Here is a 16,699-nt window from a genome sequence, read left to right on the forward strand (position 1 = left end):
GTATGGTTAACCATTTATAAACGGTTATGGGTATGGGTATAACCGTTTAGGCAATTACCCAACGGGTGAACGATTATACGGGTATGAAAATAAACGGTTATGGATAAATAACCGCGGTTACCCGTCCGCCATAACCATTGCTCATCCCTACATGGGAGTTGATTGAAGGCAGCCTCTATGAATCCATCATTGTCAACACAAATGGTTACGTCAACAAGTTGCAGTTCGTCCCTAAGAGCAAGTCCACCCCTAAAGGCTTTGTGCCAGCACCCAGCGCATTTATCCACTCAAGTGAACAGTAATAGACCCCAGTAAACAGTAATAGACCAAAGCATCTCCACTCCTAAAAATGCGCTGGCACCCAATCAATCTAATATTATATTATTTTATTCATATCAATTAATATTTTATCATTTAATTTCTTTCTCTCTGCTTCCATTTCTTTCTCAGTGCGTAGACGGGTACGAAAGAGGTTTGAAGAATCAAGATTCACAGAGACAACTATAAACTGCAAAGATCAGCTCGCCTAAATTGATTTGAATTCAATTGGTTTCGTCCCGTAAATACAGATTTATACGGATTATTAATTAATTAATTCTCCGATTAATACCAGATTCCATTGGTGTGGTGTGGTTGGAATTAGGATGGGGACAAGGTCCCAGCAGCAACCGGGACAAGAGCGAGCAGGGCAGGACGACGACGACATGGTCGGGGGTCAGTCCGTCTCGATGAGCGGCAACGTGGGCTCGCCCTCCAGCCGCAGTGAGCAGACCATGGCCACGCCCGCCGGCGACAACAGTTTTCTTCGATTGAACCATCCCGACGTTCACGACGATGATGCTGACTCCCAAGGCGCCGTTGGGTCAGTCACTTCCCTCCCTCCCTTTTCTTTCTGCTTCTGATCTTATTACGACGGTTGGGTGGTTGGGAATTGGCGGCAGCATGAGTCAGATGTACCGGGCAACACCTCAGTCAATTTTGGACTGGGCTAGAGACCGGCTTGAGCTGGGTGCCAGTCAATTGGGTCGGGTGGAGGGGTTTCACAGGGTGCTGGGCATTTTTTTTAGCTGGGTGTTGGGCAAAATGCCCTCCGCTGGAACTGCTCTAAGAAGAAGGTTTATCCGACCTCCAATGTAAAAAAAGGATACAAGATGTGAGTCACAAATATCAATACTCTTGATGTTGGAACGTTGTCTTATTTCTAAATACTACAGTGCGCTCGACGGATTGACTACTCTTAAATTTAAAAAATCATTAGAACAGTAAACTGATAATCGTTCGACAACTGGACAGTTAGACAAGATGTAGTTGAGAGCTTTTTCAGCCACATCAACACCTTTGAAACAAAGAACTTTAAGGGATTCGAACACAATGGATGCAAAAGGGTTTTGATTATATATATAGTTAGTTAGTGTAATACCTTTCACCTTAATTTTCGTAAGAAACACTTCAATAATCAAACTATAGGATAAACAAAGTCCTTCCCCTATCAATATATAATTGATGGTTAAAAATATTTGGGTCATGAAAGAGGTTTTTTTCCTTCAAAATCATGCTTTAAGGGGTTTTAAGTACGTAAAAGAGTTTTGATGGGCTTATTTGTGAATAATGCATGATTATAATGTGAAATATATTGTAGAAATATACTAACTATTTATATAATCAAATATAACACATTAAATGTATAATCACTATTAGACTTATGAAAATTAAATGAGGAAAAATGAATAAGAATATCTAGCTTGTGAATCGAAGAGAGTCACGATATTGCTGCTCTAAAGTCGTAGACGTCTCCCCATGTGCAGGTTATAACGGTGCCTACAACTCCAAAATACAACCCAAAGCCTCACAAGATGTTTGATCCGTTATGCACGCCAACGACAGACGAGATTGCCAAGTAGTGATCAATTACTCAAGAATTATAAAACAAGGATTGTAAAAATGTAAATTGATGGCGATAGAATGTGAGAAGTGGAGGAGACATAATAGTTTTAACGTATTTTGTTTCCAGAATGTGAGAACTCCTCATACCCTTTCAAAAAGTATTATAACCCTTCAAATAAAACACAACTATTATTATTATTATTATTTTTAATAAGCGATATTATCTACACAATTATTTGTTTTTGAACAAGCAATATTATCTATAGTAAAGGGGTGGGGTTGGGCTTAGCCTCATAATGGACTAGCAATAATGTGGTTCAAAATTCACCTTTGGCGAGAATTGAACCTAAGACCTGTCACTTACAAGTGAAGAGAAATATCACTAGACCGTAGTATTAAGTGCAATAAAACACAGCTATTAGATATTAAAAATAAATAAAATAATAATTTTTGGATCTTTAAAATTAAAAAAAAAATTAAAATAACCAACATATAATACCTTTGAATGTGGAAATTCGAATTAGGAATAGAAAATCTATTTTAATGAAAATAAAAGGTATGACGGTTGGAGTATTCATTCTTATTTGATGCATTGTAGTTAGTAACATTGGTGAATTAGGTGATCGAGGAACTAGATTTACCTAAATAGCTTATACCGTTTGAAGTTTTTTTAGAGGGGTAATTAGGCTCTGTGATAAAGTTTATGCCTCCCGACTAGACCTCAAAGAGTTGTACTATATTTATTATCTATTTGTATTATCATTTGTACTATCTTTTCAGTATGCAAAGACATGTTTCATCAAGAGATCATCGATCAAAATCATGAAATAATTAAAAATTTATTGCATGTTCTTTAATTTTGACTAATTGAGAATTTAGTTCTTGTTAATGTATATAAAAATATATATATTATTTCCAATTGTAACACTTTACCTACGCACATGTATTGTAGGGTTGCACCTTCTTTTGTGACTCCGGAAAGACATAAGCATATGCATATTGATCATGTCAAAGTAATGCACGACAAGAGATCATGTTGCATCAATGCTTGTACTGTTTCAGAGTATACATATGGTGGAAAACTAGAGGGCTAGAATTAGGAGTACACACTTTTTGACACACACTTTATACGACATTCTTCGTGAAGTTTTCCAACGATCAAATCGTTTATCTTCTAAATATTCTCTTAAAGATTATGCATACTAAAAATTACCTCAATCCGAAACTATATGTTAGGTTAAACAAAAATGTTACTCTTACAGCATATTTGTACTATTTTTCTAATAAAGATGAGGCCCACATTTATTGGTGGATCCTACCTCTATTAGAGATATGATACAAATGGTGTATAAATATGTGGTAAGTGTAGCATTACTTTGAATTAAATAATAGTCGTTTTAGTGTTTCTTTGTTGAATCGTATATGTCTAGAAACGAATGTCTTAGTGGTATTAGATTTGTCTAATTTTTTGCAATGATAATCTATGAATGATAAACTGAAATACATATGGTTCAAATCTTTGAAAGAAGTTACGAAGTAGGCCTTCCAGAGTGTGTCAAAATATGTATAAAAAATAACATGTACACATCACTTGTCACATAAAATAGTACACTAATAGGGTACAAAAGTCTATTCTCCATATGTAACGGATATTTTCATCACTACTTTAAGTTATTAATAAAGTTGAAACTAATACATAACATTTTGGAATGCAAAGCCTTCAATATCCATTGCTATATAATTTTTTTTAGACAAACGAAAGTATCTTCACCAAGGGGGAGTGGGTGAACGTAGTTTCACAATAGGTTAGTAATAATGTGGTTTAAATTCGTCTTTGACAAGAATTGAACATAAGGTCTCTCACTTACAAGTGAAGGGAAATTCGTTTGGTCTACAAATGATTTATAACTCAGGTGATTAAGATCATCTACCTACACCCAAGGTCCTAGGTTCAATTTTCCCTCTCACCATCGCTTGTATCACCAAAAAAGAAAAGAAAAAAGAAGTAGGATCTATCTTGAATTCTTTCTTAAGTTAATTAGGAAATTGAAACTAAGTAAGCTTCCGTTAATCACATGTTATACAAGTGCTCTTTTCTGACGTTGTTTGGAATTGTGCGATCGATCGAGTGGCCTGTCGAGATTTCTTGGGTGACTCACTTTAAAGCTTTTGGTTTATACAATTTCTTCTTATTTTTGGACAGAGCAAGTGATGTATATGTGGAAAGCCTAAAAATGTCATCACATAAAAGAATAATGACACCAAATTGGTCATATATATATGTGTGTGTACATACCCCTTATCTAAAGGGATTTCATTTTTTATTTAAAACAATATAAACTTAGGTTGCGATGACTTGAACCGAGTAATTATAACAAAAAAAACAACAAAGACAAACTTCAAATGACATAATCTAAAGCAATAATGCTGATGGGATTTAAGTATTAGTTGGGGCTTCTTAGCAATTCCGCCCAATAATTGAGGGAAGTAAGCATGTTGATATAAATACTAATCTCACCACACTGATTATTTAGGGAAAGGAACACATTTTGTAGGACCTAGAAAATTATATATGTATACACCCAAATTGGACTAGATCCCAACTCAACCACTGCTTAATAAGGTGACAATATATATATTATATTTCTATGAAACCCTACTTGACCATCATTTCTATTCCTTTTGTTTTGTGTGGATGTGGAGAGATTTTTCAAGTGTGTTTAGAATACGAGACGAAATACCACGTGTCATTATGCAATTAAAGGAACTCTTGAACAAAAAAAAAATATTTTTCTCTAATTGCATAATGATATATAGTGTTCTATCTCGTATTCTGGCCACAATAAAAAATATCTCGTCAATGCGGTCAGTCCATGGACCGAAAAGTAGTCCTACCATTCTTCTAAGATGGGAAAGGAACGGTTCCTTTTTTTTTGTGTGTGTGCGCATAATTTTTGTGAGAATGTGATAAGAAAATGGTGCTTTTTGAAAGAGGCACAAAATATGTGTTTTTTTTGCAAGAACACCACGTGTCATTATGCAATTGAAGGAACACTTGAAAAGAAAAACACTTTTCTCCAATTGCATAAGGATTTTTATCACAAATGGTCCATAATATTGATCAAACTCATCATTTTAGTCTCTTACTTTCAAAATCAATCAATGTCATCCCTGACATTCACTACCCCACATCAATTTGGTCATTTCGTTAAGATTCCGTCAACTATTCTATTAGTTTGTATATGGGACCTACAAATCCAATAAAATGGTGACATGTAGATTACACAAAATAAAGACTTTTATCGCAAATAGTCTCTGACATTGATCCAACTCCTCATTTTGGTCCCTGAGTTTCAAAAATCGATAATTTTGGTCCTTAATTTTCACTACTACACATGAATTTAGTCATTCGGTTAAAATTTCATCGATATTTTTTTTCATTTGTGTGTTGATGTGGTCCCACTAATCCAATCATATGGCTCCATATGGATAAATTATAAGAAACTATTTTTTTTAAGAGTGAACCAATAGACGAGTATTCCGTGCTGACATTTTTCTCACATCCCACAACCCCAAGTGGAAAAAAAATCAATCTAAATTAGGTAAAATCGAATCCAAATTCAATTCAAACTTGATAGGATTATAACCAACTAGAGAGAACGAGGAGTAGTTCAGGAGGCCAAGCAATTTAATGGTGTCACGGTGCCTTCCTTTTCTTTTTGAGCATACCCTGATGAAGACGACAATGACTTTTTCTTTCTTTTAGTTTTGGTTTTTAGTTTCTTATTTTACTTTTAGTTTTAAATATTAAAAAAAAAGTTTCTTATAGTTAATCCACATGGCGCCATATGATTGTATTAGTGAGGCAACAAATATTGATGAAACTTTAACGGAATGATTAAATTGATGTGTGGTATTGAAAGTCAAGGACCAAATTTATCAATTTTTGAAATCCATGTGTCACCATTTCATTGGATTTGTGGGTCCCACATACAAACTAATAGAATAGTTGACGATATCTTAACAGAATGACCAAATTGATGTGCGGTATTGAATGTCAGGGACGACATTGATTAATTTTGAAAATGAGAGACCAAAAATGATGAGTTTGATCAATCTTAAAGACCATTTGTGATAAAAACCCATTGCATAATGATATATGGTGTTCTAAGTTGGGAAAGGAACGGTTTCCTTTTTTTTAGGAAAACTAATGAAAATGACTTGAAAACTTTGAGTTTTAACGATAAAGACAAAATGAAAGGTAAAGTGAATTGTACCAAGATTGACTTTTTAGTGTAAAAATGTGGTTTTTCTTTAAAGTGAACAGTACCAAGAGTTTTTCGTTAAAGTTTTTTTTTTTTTTTTTTGGTGTGTTCGTAGAATTTATGTGAGAAGGTGATAAGAAAATGGTGTTTTTTTTGAAACACTAAATAAGTGTTTTTTGGTAGGAAGCATTTAATTTTTTTTTTTTAAGATTCACTTGTATTTTTACTAAGAATTGGTTTCAAAAATATTTTCAATTATTTTAAAAACAGTTTTGAACCAGGGATTTATATTAGTGGTTTGAGTGACCCAAAATATCTCAATTGCAATAAACTTGTCAAATCAAAACCTCTTCGAATTTGCATTCGTCTCATCTAGTTTAATTTATAATTTCATGGTATTATTTTATAATGTAATTTTACTCATTTAATATATTTGAAAACATACTTGCAAATGTTGAAGGCAGTCAGTGTGGTGGAGATATGAATGGTAAAATACTTAGTATTATAATTTAGTATCATTCTTTGCACTTATAAATGAAAAATCTTAAGTTTGAATTTCGTGTATGACGAGTTTGATGTCAATTTATTTTCCACTTGTAATGTAAATGTATCATTGTTTATAAAAAATACCATCCTATCTTATTTTGTCAACCTATTCCTTACTTATGGAGATTAATTAGGAAAATGCTTTTAAATGATAAAAAATGCTTTTCTTAAAGAAAATATTTTTGAAACCAATTATGAGTAAGAAAACAAATTAATCTTAAAAAAATATTTGAAGTGTTTTTTTACAAAAATACATTCGAATCTGAAAATATATTATCTAAAAACACTTTTAGTCGTTTAAAAGTACGTTTTCAAATCAACCCTAAATACTTCTTTTCCAACTTGAGAAACAAGACTTTCAACATAACATTAGATTAGATGTTTGAGGTTTCAATAAATTTATAGTCACCTAATATCACATCAGATTTACTATTGAATCGAAATCGATCCACACTCACTCATCATGTTCTAACAAATAAAAGAGGACATATCACATCCAATCACATCCAATCATCAATCACGGCTCATTCAAATAAGAATTTTTTTAGTTTATTAAGTATACGGTCTAGTGCACCAAAGACTCGTTTACTAATTCGTAATTAAAATAAGAGAAATTAAATTGAGGAGAAGCTAAAGTAAAGGTATAATCAAAATCAGATCCCTATTAAAACTATTCACTAAAACTTTAAGAATCAAAATAACAATAGTACTGAACCATAAAAATTATTTAGTAATTCACATAGATCAGGATAAAAATCAATATGATAACTTAAATGCTCTTATTTTAGTAATCTACTTTATAGGTTAATTCTTTTTCATTTAGTTTTATTTTTGTAAAACATTATTTTATTTTAACTTAGTGAATTTTGTTTATTCATTTTCATTTTTTGTTTTGGATGAGAGAATAGACTTTAGTGTTGGTTAAAGCGCAGGGCAATCTTTGAATTTTAAAAATAAATAAGCGTGTAATGGGAAGGAAAAATTCATTCCGATCCCTCAATAAATTGAAATGCAATTAACATCTAATTGTAGGGAATTCAATTCCATCAAATTTTGGATTTGGATTCCAAAATTGTGTGGGTCCCAACAAATTTTTTATTTCCAAATATTTGGTAAACACAAGGATTCCGTAATCGGAATTCAATTTCGCTTGCTTTTTTATTTTGATTACCTTTACGTAAATGTGCCACAAATGTTATAATACAAATGGTTGAAACATTTTTTTTAAAGTATCCAACAACTTATATTATAAATTAGTATACCAAATCGTGTCCTGAACACACTGAAATTTTTTTCCATCGAAATCCCACCTCCCTCTCCCCTCTACCGGTGATTAACAAGATGTTTTTCGTTCCAAATCCCACTACCACTTCACGACCGGGTAAATGTAATTCAACAAAAACAACGATGGCAGTTAGGCATTATCATACTTAGGGCTTGTTGGTTAAGTGATTTTAAATGACTGAAAACTCTTTTAGAAAAAATATTTTCAAGTTTCAAAAGCATTTAAAGTGTTTTCCCGCAAGAAGCACGTAACTTGTACTTCTGGTAGGAAACACTTTAAGTGTTTTTCATTATTAACTTATATTTTTATTAAGAATTTATTTCATAAACATTTTTTTTAAAAACACTTTCAATAATTTAAAAACACTTTCCAAACCAGTCATTACACTCCACAATGCGTACTGCAACCCCTTAACCGGGACTACCTGGTCACCCAACGCCCACCGACAACCTCTCTCCCGGTCACCCACTACCACATGTCCGTACCCCTGACACAGTCACACCCTTCCATTTTAAACACCACCTTCCCTCCCCTAAAACATTCCACACAAAATTAAACACCCCATTAACTCAACGCTCTTAATTGGCGTGGAATTATTGATAATCCCGGAGCGCCCAGAGCAGAAAAAAGCTTCTGTAAGTACAACGTTTTACTGTAAATTACTTTTTTGAGCGCTCATTGCTGGCCTTTTCTGGCGGCTGGAGACGGCACGACCCCCAAAACGCGTCGTTTAGATTGTTCTGAATCTTCTGATCTGAATTCTGAAGCTTTTACCGAGCTCTTGTCGTTTTCTTGTAAGGTTATAGATTCTGACGTCGTTTTGGGTTCTGGAATTCGAGTTCTTCAATTCTGGCATTTCCTCACTCTTTCGTGTCAGTGTTCTTTTTTTGCGTTTGGTTCAGTTCCGGCTGGCGGAGAGACTTCGGCGGGTGTTTGGTTGGTTCAGTTCGGCGTCGTTTTGAGATCGGATTGCGACATTTCGTTGGATCTTCTCCGGTCACGTTTCTGGCAAGTGGTTGTCCGTATCTATTTTTCTCTACGGAAACTTCACGCTGTTTTACATTCTACGATCAGGATCTGGCCACGTCATCAGGTGGGCATATATAGGCAATTATTGCGAGTTATGCATTATTAATCGCAGTTTAGTTTATTTCAGTTTTTTATTTTTTATTTTTTTTATAATGAAAAAGTAAATTACCAGTTTTGTTAATTGTTATGATTAAATTCAGCCAACTCTTTCACCTTTTTAATTTTTTTAATATTTCTATAATTTCATCGATTTGACTTGATTCCATTGGTTGGTGAAACTAAAAAAAGAGAAAAAAGTAAATTAAACTTTAAAAAAATGAGAGATTTTTTTGTTGGCTTTGCTGTTGCCAGTTGCTAGATCGAGATATATTCATTTTATTCCACATTTGATGTGGACGCAGAATATCGTAGATTTGTGCTATGTGTTAATTTTTTATTTGATTTTCAAAATTGACAATATTTTTTACAAGACGATATTTTAAGCTAGTCTAATTTACGTGAATAAAAGTTCAAACTCGGGTGAGGCGGGCATGCTGTCTTTACCAATTGACATAAAAGTGGACGAGTTTGAGATGTTTCAATGCCACTGTTTGGAAATGTTTCGCTCCCGTGCTGTATATGATTTTGATCATTCTGGTTGAAATTACTGGGGGATACCCGTGTCCTAAATGTCGATGGAAAATAACAGTCATGATAGCATTAGCAATATTGCGTCGAAATTCGAAAGTAACTGACCCGAATATTAGAATAGTTTGAAATATCGTTTTGTTAAAGAAACAAAAGGGGGAACTGACCCTTCTTTGGGAATGAATAGATATTACTTTTTTTCTTTTTGGGTGAATAAACAAAATTTGATTTTGATACGAGAGGTATTTGGGAAAGGGGAACCGAATATGGTATAGAGGAATCCTTTGTTGTGTGTTTCTTAATTACTTGAGCTACGAGTTGCTTGCAATGAGTAAACAAACTTTGTTTGGCCCTTGTGCTTGATTTGTTGTCTATCCTTTTGGAGTTGAGAAATGAACGTAAGGCTGTGTGGCTGCAGCGAGCTTTGAAAAGATTAGTCATAAGCTTGCTCTTCTTTGCATTTTGTGTGATGCACTCAATGCGCTCGGTGTAGCTCCGTTTTGATTTTGTTGCGTGGAAAATGTGTATAAGTCTCCGGTTGACGACCAATATCGATGTCTTTTTTGCAGGCTGACTGAAAATAATTTGGAAAGTCCAGTACAACGTTTCTGGTGAATGAAATCTTAATGTTGAAGTCACTGCATAAGAGGTAATTGTAATCCCTTTGCTTGATTTATGCATGTATTGCTGGTTTTCCGTTTTCCAGTCGTCACACGGAAAGTAATTAGAAGAAGAGCTTTGGTTTGTTGTTGATTATTGTGTTTTCTTCCATGTAACAGTCCTTTCATTTGATTGTTGTGGCTGGAGGAACTAAACCTTGTTAAGCATGAAGGAGGTTGACAAAAGGAAAACCCCAAATACTAAAAACACCAAGTGGACTGGAAGAACAGAAATGAGAGACAACAAGCCGAATCAAGGGAATACCGCTAAGACATTGCATGGAAAAGATAGAGAATCTAAAGTCTCTTATGCTAGACCAGCCCCAGTACGTTAGTAAGTGATTCAAACACGGGCACAGAGCTCTCTGAAGTTAATGAAAACTTGGTTATACATTATGTGGATGATGTCAACAGGTTTAAGGAGGTGTCTCAAGATCTGAAAGCCAATCCAATGACTTCCAAAGAGAATATTGACGACAAGGTGTCAGATTGCGAGACAATAAAGGATTCTGTGTCATCTCAAGGGGATTCACCTATCCTTGAGGATGAGATAGTAGAAAGAGTATCAAGGGTACCCAAAATAGTTGTAAAAAAGAATTCCTCAGAGAGCTCTCCCGGATCCAGGGACAGGGAGTGGTCTCGTAGTGAATCTATTAAGTCAAGATCAAAAGGATTGCATAACACTGCCAACAAAGTCACTAATTCAAATAACGGACCTTCAGGAGTTCAAACCAGAACTTCTACGAAAGGTTCTAGTGATAGTGAAGTTCCCATTGAACCTTCCCCAGAACCATTTGAGGAGGTTGACGATAAGCCTATTAAAGATATAAGAGGAAGTGATATCCTTGATGGGGCCTCAAATGTTGCTCAGAGTGTGGAAAGTGACCGTGAAATAGTAGACGCTGAAGAAAATGGCGAACAAGAGATTGAAACAGCCTTGGAACGAAAGATTGAAGAAATGGAAATCAGAATTGAGAAACTTGAGGAAGAGCTGAGAGAAGTTGCTGCTCTTGAAATTTCCCTCTACGCTGTCGTACCAGAGCATGGGAGCTCTGCGCATAAAGTTCACACACCGGCTCGGCGCATTTCTAGACTTTATATCCATGCTTGCAAGCATTGGACTCAGGGCAAGCGAGCCACAATTGCTAAGAACACTGTATCAGGGCTTGTTTTAATAGCAAAGTCCTGTGGCAATGATGTCCCCAGGTAAAACTTATCACGTTATAGATCATAGTGTTACAAATGCTCTTAATTACTGGGAACTGATGTTCATTTTTTCCATTTGTATGTTAAGGTTGACCTTCTGGTTATCAAACACTGTCGTGCTAAGGGAGATCATATCTCAAGCATTTGGCATTTCAAGCGAGTCAAGTCCTTCAGTTAAGTTTGTAGGGTCAAATGGGACTAGCAAGAAAAATGAAGTGAAGTCTGCAACACTGAAATGGAGGGGTGGTTCCAGTAGTAAACAAATGAACGGTTTTATGCAGTATGCTGATGACTGGCAAGAGACAGGAACCTTCACTGCTGCATTGGAAAAAGTTGAATCCTGGATTTTCTCTCGGATCGTTGAGTCAGTATGGTGGCAGGTACACCTACACAAACAAAGAACCTCTCATTCTTTCTTTTATCATGTTAAAGGTGGCCTGGGTCCCTACATCACGACAATCATTTTGGTTGATGGACAAGTTGCATGTCTAAGGTCATTTTTTGCCTGAGGTGTACACATGAGCTTATTTAGACTGAATGATAATTGTTAGTTTTGATTGAAAACTAAATTATCACCAAACATGTGAATTTGGAGTAGCTTTGATGTGATTTTATGGTTTGCTGACCAGGGTCTTATCTTTTTAGGCTTTGACTCCAAATATGCAATCTCCAGCTGAGAATTCATCTATAAATAAGATGTCTGTAAGGTTTTCGGGACCTGCACTGGGTGATCAGAAGCAAGGTAGCTTTTCTGTCAACCTATGGAAAAACGCTTTTCAGGATGCTTCTCAACGACTCTGTCCCGTTCGAGCAGGGGGGCATAAATGTGGCTGCTTGCCTGTTTTGGCAAGAATGGTATGGAATCCTTGAATATCTATCTAAAGATCCCTCTGCAGTTTAAACTTTCTTCATCACAGGCATTGGAATTTAATTTCAGCCACCAAAGTTTCTCATCTTCATTTATTCTTCACAGAACAACTGTATGAGCTTTCCTTATGCTATGGAGGTTTAATTCAATGTGGTTTTCCGGTTAGGTTATGCAACACTGTGTTGCAAGGCTAGATGTGGCAATGTTCAATGCTATCCTGCGTGAGTCTGCCCATGAGATCCCTACAGATCCAGTATCAGATCCTATTCTTGATTCCAGGGTTTTACCTATTCCCGCTGGTGACTTGAGTTTTGGGTCTGGTGCACAACTCAAAAATTCCGTATGTATCTCATTTTTTCTTGTTCTTTTACTTTTGTTTATACCAGAAAGAAGTATTTACTTTTCAAAGGTTCACATAGTTCGTGAAAGTATTTTCCAAAGGATTCTTATGCCCTAGTGCCCCGTAACCACTAGTTGGGGTTTAGATAGCTAACTAGTTACTCATAAAACCGTACATGTGATGTCTTGACCATTTGCTTGAATTCATGACAGGGGCATGACCTGTGCCTCCGGTTGATTTGACCTTCCTCATAATACTTTTACATCCCTGGGTGTTATTTGAAAAACAAAATGTGATTGCAAGATTTAAATAACGAGGAGGCTGCATGTCGTGCAGGTTGGAAATTGGTCTAGATGGCTAAGTGATATGTTTGACATGGATGCTGATGATTACCTGCAAGAAGACCACCCTGGTGGTGAGGATGATGACAGGCAGATTGGGGATGGTGAATCCGAATCCTTCCTTCTTCTGAATGCCTTGAGTGATCTTTTGATGCTTCCGAAAGACTTGCTTATTGATACGAGAATCAGAAAGGAGGTTAATTTTTGTATTTTCAGTGCCTTTATATGGAAAGGAAATGGCTTTGGTTTTAGTCCGACTGTCCTAACTTGTCTGAATTTTCTGTCGTCATTGTTTTCGCCTCTCCTTTTGGGCTGATTAAATTTGTTTCCTTTCATGTTTACTAGGTCTGCCCATCAATTAGTCTTCCATTAGTTAAGCGGATACTTTGCAACTTCACTCCAGATGAGTTCTGTCCGGATGCTGTCCCAGGAGCTGTATTGGAGGCACTGAATGCCGAGGTATACTTGCTTTTATTCATTTTTTATGTTCCATGGCCTAGATGTGTTTGTGCAACTACAACTGTAAGGGTTTTAAACATTTGACAAACATTTTCTCGTGAACTTTTTTTGAAGGATCTTCTGTTTAACATGAAATGTGAAACCAAATGAACCAAAATCTGTAGGTTCTAATCTGCAAAAAACAAAAGTAGTAATGTTAAAGTTTTGACTTATCCCTTCAACATTTCCTCAGAGCATTGTGGAGCGCAGATTGTCAGGTGAATCGGCAAGAAGCTTCCCTTACACAGCAGCACCAGTTGTGTACACCCCACCTTCGTCGGCTGAAGTGGCAGAAAAAGTTTCAGAAGCAGGAGGAAGTTCTCAACTGGAAAGGAAGGTCTCAGCTGTACAGAGAAAGGGATATACCAGCGATGAGGAGCTAGAGGAGTTGGATTCACCTCTTTCATCCATCATCGACAAATTACCGTCAACTCCGACTATCATAGCAAATGGAAATGGAAGCGGAAAACATGAGCATGCAGGTCATCATGCCTGCACGAATGCGAGGTATGAACTCCTTCGTGAGGTGTGGTCTGCTTAAGCGTCAAAAGAGTGGACTCGAGATGTGTATATACCTGTTGGTTTTCTGCGTCATGAAAGTATTGAGAAAACTTAAAACAGAGCTGTGAATAACGAGAGGCAAATATCAAGACAATTTCAAGTCTTTAGGCAAAATTGGCTAAAGCCATTTTAGCCTTTTCGTATATTATACTGAGTTAATTTTGTTATCATATAGCATATATCGAAATTACTTCATGTTCATACTGACTGAACTCGAACTGGATCTGGAATACATCCCAAGTGGAGAGATCATGAATCTTCAGTTTCGTTCAATGGTTTAAAGATTATGTTTTGTAAGAGCTATTGTGACTCGAAAAGTAAAAACTAAAACGAAAAAGTTATCAAGCAGGGCCTTCATTTCTTCCTTCACCGTAGCTTGAATACAGTCGGTGATCCACTCCTGGACGCTAAACGAGGATACAACGGATGAAATTGTTCGGTTTCTAGTCCATGGTGTTTTCTCTTTCTTTTCAGAATTTGTTGCCCATGGCCCATTGTTGTACTTTTATGTGCAAGAGGAAGTGAGTTTTAACAAAAGTGCCAAATATCAACGTTGTAAGTGAAAGCGAAGAAATGAACAATCTCAAAATAAAAACACATGAGATTAATGTGGTTCGGTGTAAAGCCTAAGTCCACAAGTAAAGCATGGCAAAGAATTTCACTAAATAAATGAAGATAACAAAAGAGTGTAACTCTAACAACCTAAATCTCACAAATTACAATCCATAAACCAAACGAGTAGAGAATCCAATATAAACGGAGAAGATTCTTCTAAATTGTTCTCTAACACATAAATTGATTCTCACAAACTGACAAACGAATTAGCCATGAGTTTGCCACGCACTCATGACTCCAAACGGTGACCTCCACCCTAAAACCCAATTAGAGAAAAATCTCTAAACCAATAGTGAAGGCACACAAAATAGACTATCCATAAGCTCCTATTTATAGTGCATATGACTTAGGTTACAATAACAATCCTAAATCCAAATCCTAATCAAATAGGTAATTAACAAAATCTCTCAACCAAGCAAAGAAATCCAACCAAGAAGTAAAATTCAAACCCTAATAAGTGACACAAACCTAATTTCTGCATTATTCTAATTGTAAATCACAACACCCATTGAATGTACAAATAAAGTGCATTTATATTATCTTACACAATCCGATCATTTAAATTTGCAAGAGAAACTCTTATTAAATTAATTCTAGTACATCATATATCTAAGCTCTATGTGTCATCACTCTTGGGTTGCTTGACCATCGGGATTCAAATTTTCATGCGCTGTAGAATGCGTTTCTTGCATTTCTAAAACGCTGTGTTATGGTTCAGCATGTATCGAATAACTGGATGGCCTTGGGGAGCATCCGTCACGATTTTGGTGAGGATTCAACTGCACCAATACCGTGATCGCTACCATCTTGCACCCCAGTATTCCTGATTGTATGCAGACCGAGGTCTTTCTGGCCGAACGCTTTCAATATCTCGCAAATTTTTGTCCGAAATGAGGCGTTTGGATCGGAGCGCATCAAGATGTGTCTATGCTCATAGAGGAACATAGCTGCATATACGGGGAGAGCTAAAAGGATGAAGAAACCCAAGCAATGAGGAAGAGGACCCCAAAGCAATGAGGAACATAGCTGCATATACGAGGAGAGCTAAGGATATGAGAGAATATGGAAGAGAGTTTTAAACAGAAAACTGAAGCTTTATTGATAACTGACTTTATTGATTTCAAATTGATTACAACACTAGGTCATCTTATTGGCTATTTATAATAACATTCAGACCTTTTCATAATAGACTTAATTCTTGGATTAATTCCAAGAGTTGCAGACACAGCCCTAGACATCTGATACAACTCTTCCTAAACACAACTCTTCTTAAGTGGCACAACTCTACTTAACAATTGATAAAACTGACAGGGAGAAAATGAATTATGTTTAATACTGACAGGGAGAAAATGAATTATGTTTAATACTCCCCCTTAATGCATTTATTCTGCAACATTTAGCTTTTCTCTGAAATAGTAGAACTTCTCTCTTGGAAGTGCTTTTGTGAAAACGTCTGCAATCTACTCATCAGTACCACATAACTTCAATTCAATCTCTCCGTCTTCAACCAATTTTCTGATAAAATGATGACGAAGTTCTATGTGCATTGACCTGCTATGAAAGACCGGGTTCTTTGTCATGGCAAATGTGGACATGTTATCACAGTATAAATTTGTTGGAGTGTTTTGTTCTTGACGAAGATCTGCCAATATTCTTCTAATCCAAACTGCTTCACATGATGCACTTGTGGCTGAAATATATTCTGCTTCGGCTGTTGATAATGCCACTGTACTTTGCTTCTTCGATGACCATGATATAACTTTGCTTCCCAAGAAAAACACATGCCCAAATGTGCTTCTTCTATCATCAATTGCACCAGCCCAATCACTGTATGTGAATCCACCTAAAATGCTTGCTTTCTCTTGTGTATACTTGATGCCATATCCTTTGGTTCCTTGCACATATAATAGTATTCTTTTAACAGCAGCAAAATGATGATTACTTGGATCATTCATGAATCGAGATACAACACTAA

General features: G+C 35.9%; 1 protein-coding gene across 15 annotated transcripts; it reads left to right on the forward strand.

The window, feature by feature from the left end:
- Nucleotides 1-8,362: 8,362 nt before the first annotated feature.
- LOC103420212 (uncharacterized) lies at nt 8,363-14,310 on the forward strand. Of its 15 annotated transcripts, none has more exons than XM_070809988.1 (11): nt 8,366-8,615; nt 8,883-9,073; nt 10,206-10,285; nt 10,416-10,629; nt 10,710-11,501; nt 11,590-11,881; nt 12,147-12,356; nt 12,536-12,709; nt 13,046-13,246; nt 13,396-13,509; nt 13,742-14,310. In XM_070809988.1, the coding sequence occupies exons 5-11, from the start codon at nt 10,747-10,749 to the stop codon at nt 14,087-14,089; spliced, it is 2,094 nt and encodes a 697-aa protein (XP_070666089.1). In that variant the 5' UTR covers nt 8,366-8,615; nt 8,883-9,073; nt 10,206-10,285; nt 10,416-10,629; nt 10,710-10,746; the 3' UTR covers nt 14,090-14,310. The 15 variants fall into 15 exon arrangements, with proteins under 15 accessions (XP_028946301.1, XP_070666089.1, XP_028946298.1 ...); XM_070809989.1 differs by having other exon boundaries at nt 8,441-8,615; nt 8,858-9,073; XM_070809985.1 differs by having other exon boundaries at nt 8,520-8,779.
- Nucleotides 14,311-16,699: the final 2,389 nt, after the last annotated feature.

Source organism: Malus domestica, chromosome 12, assembly GCF_042453785.1.
Source record: "Malus domestica chromosome 12, GDT2T_hap1".
Taxonomy (NCBI): domain Eukaryota; kingdom Viridiplantae; phylum Streptophyta; class Magnoliopsida; order Rosales; family Rosaceae; genus Malus; species Malus domestica.

Excerpts from the sequence above, each read along its gene's own strand:
- LOC103420212 (XM_029090468.2), top strand. The coding sequence starts at position 10,747 with ATGACTTCCAAAGAGAATATTGACGACAAGGTGTCAGATTGCGAGACA. Across the intron at positions 12,357-12,535 it reads TGCCTGTTTTGGCAAGAATG|GTTATGCAACACTGTGTTGC; the intron begins GTATGGAATCCT and ends TTTTCCGGTTAG. Across the intron at positions 13,247-13,395 it reads ATACGAGAATCAGAAAGGAG|GTCTGCCCATCAATTAGTCT; the intron begins GTTAATTTTTGT and ends CATGTTTACTAG.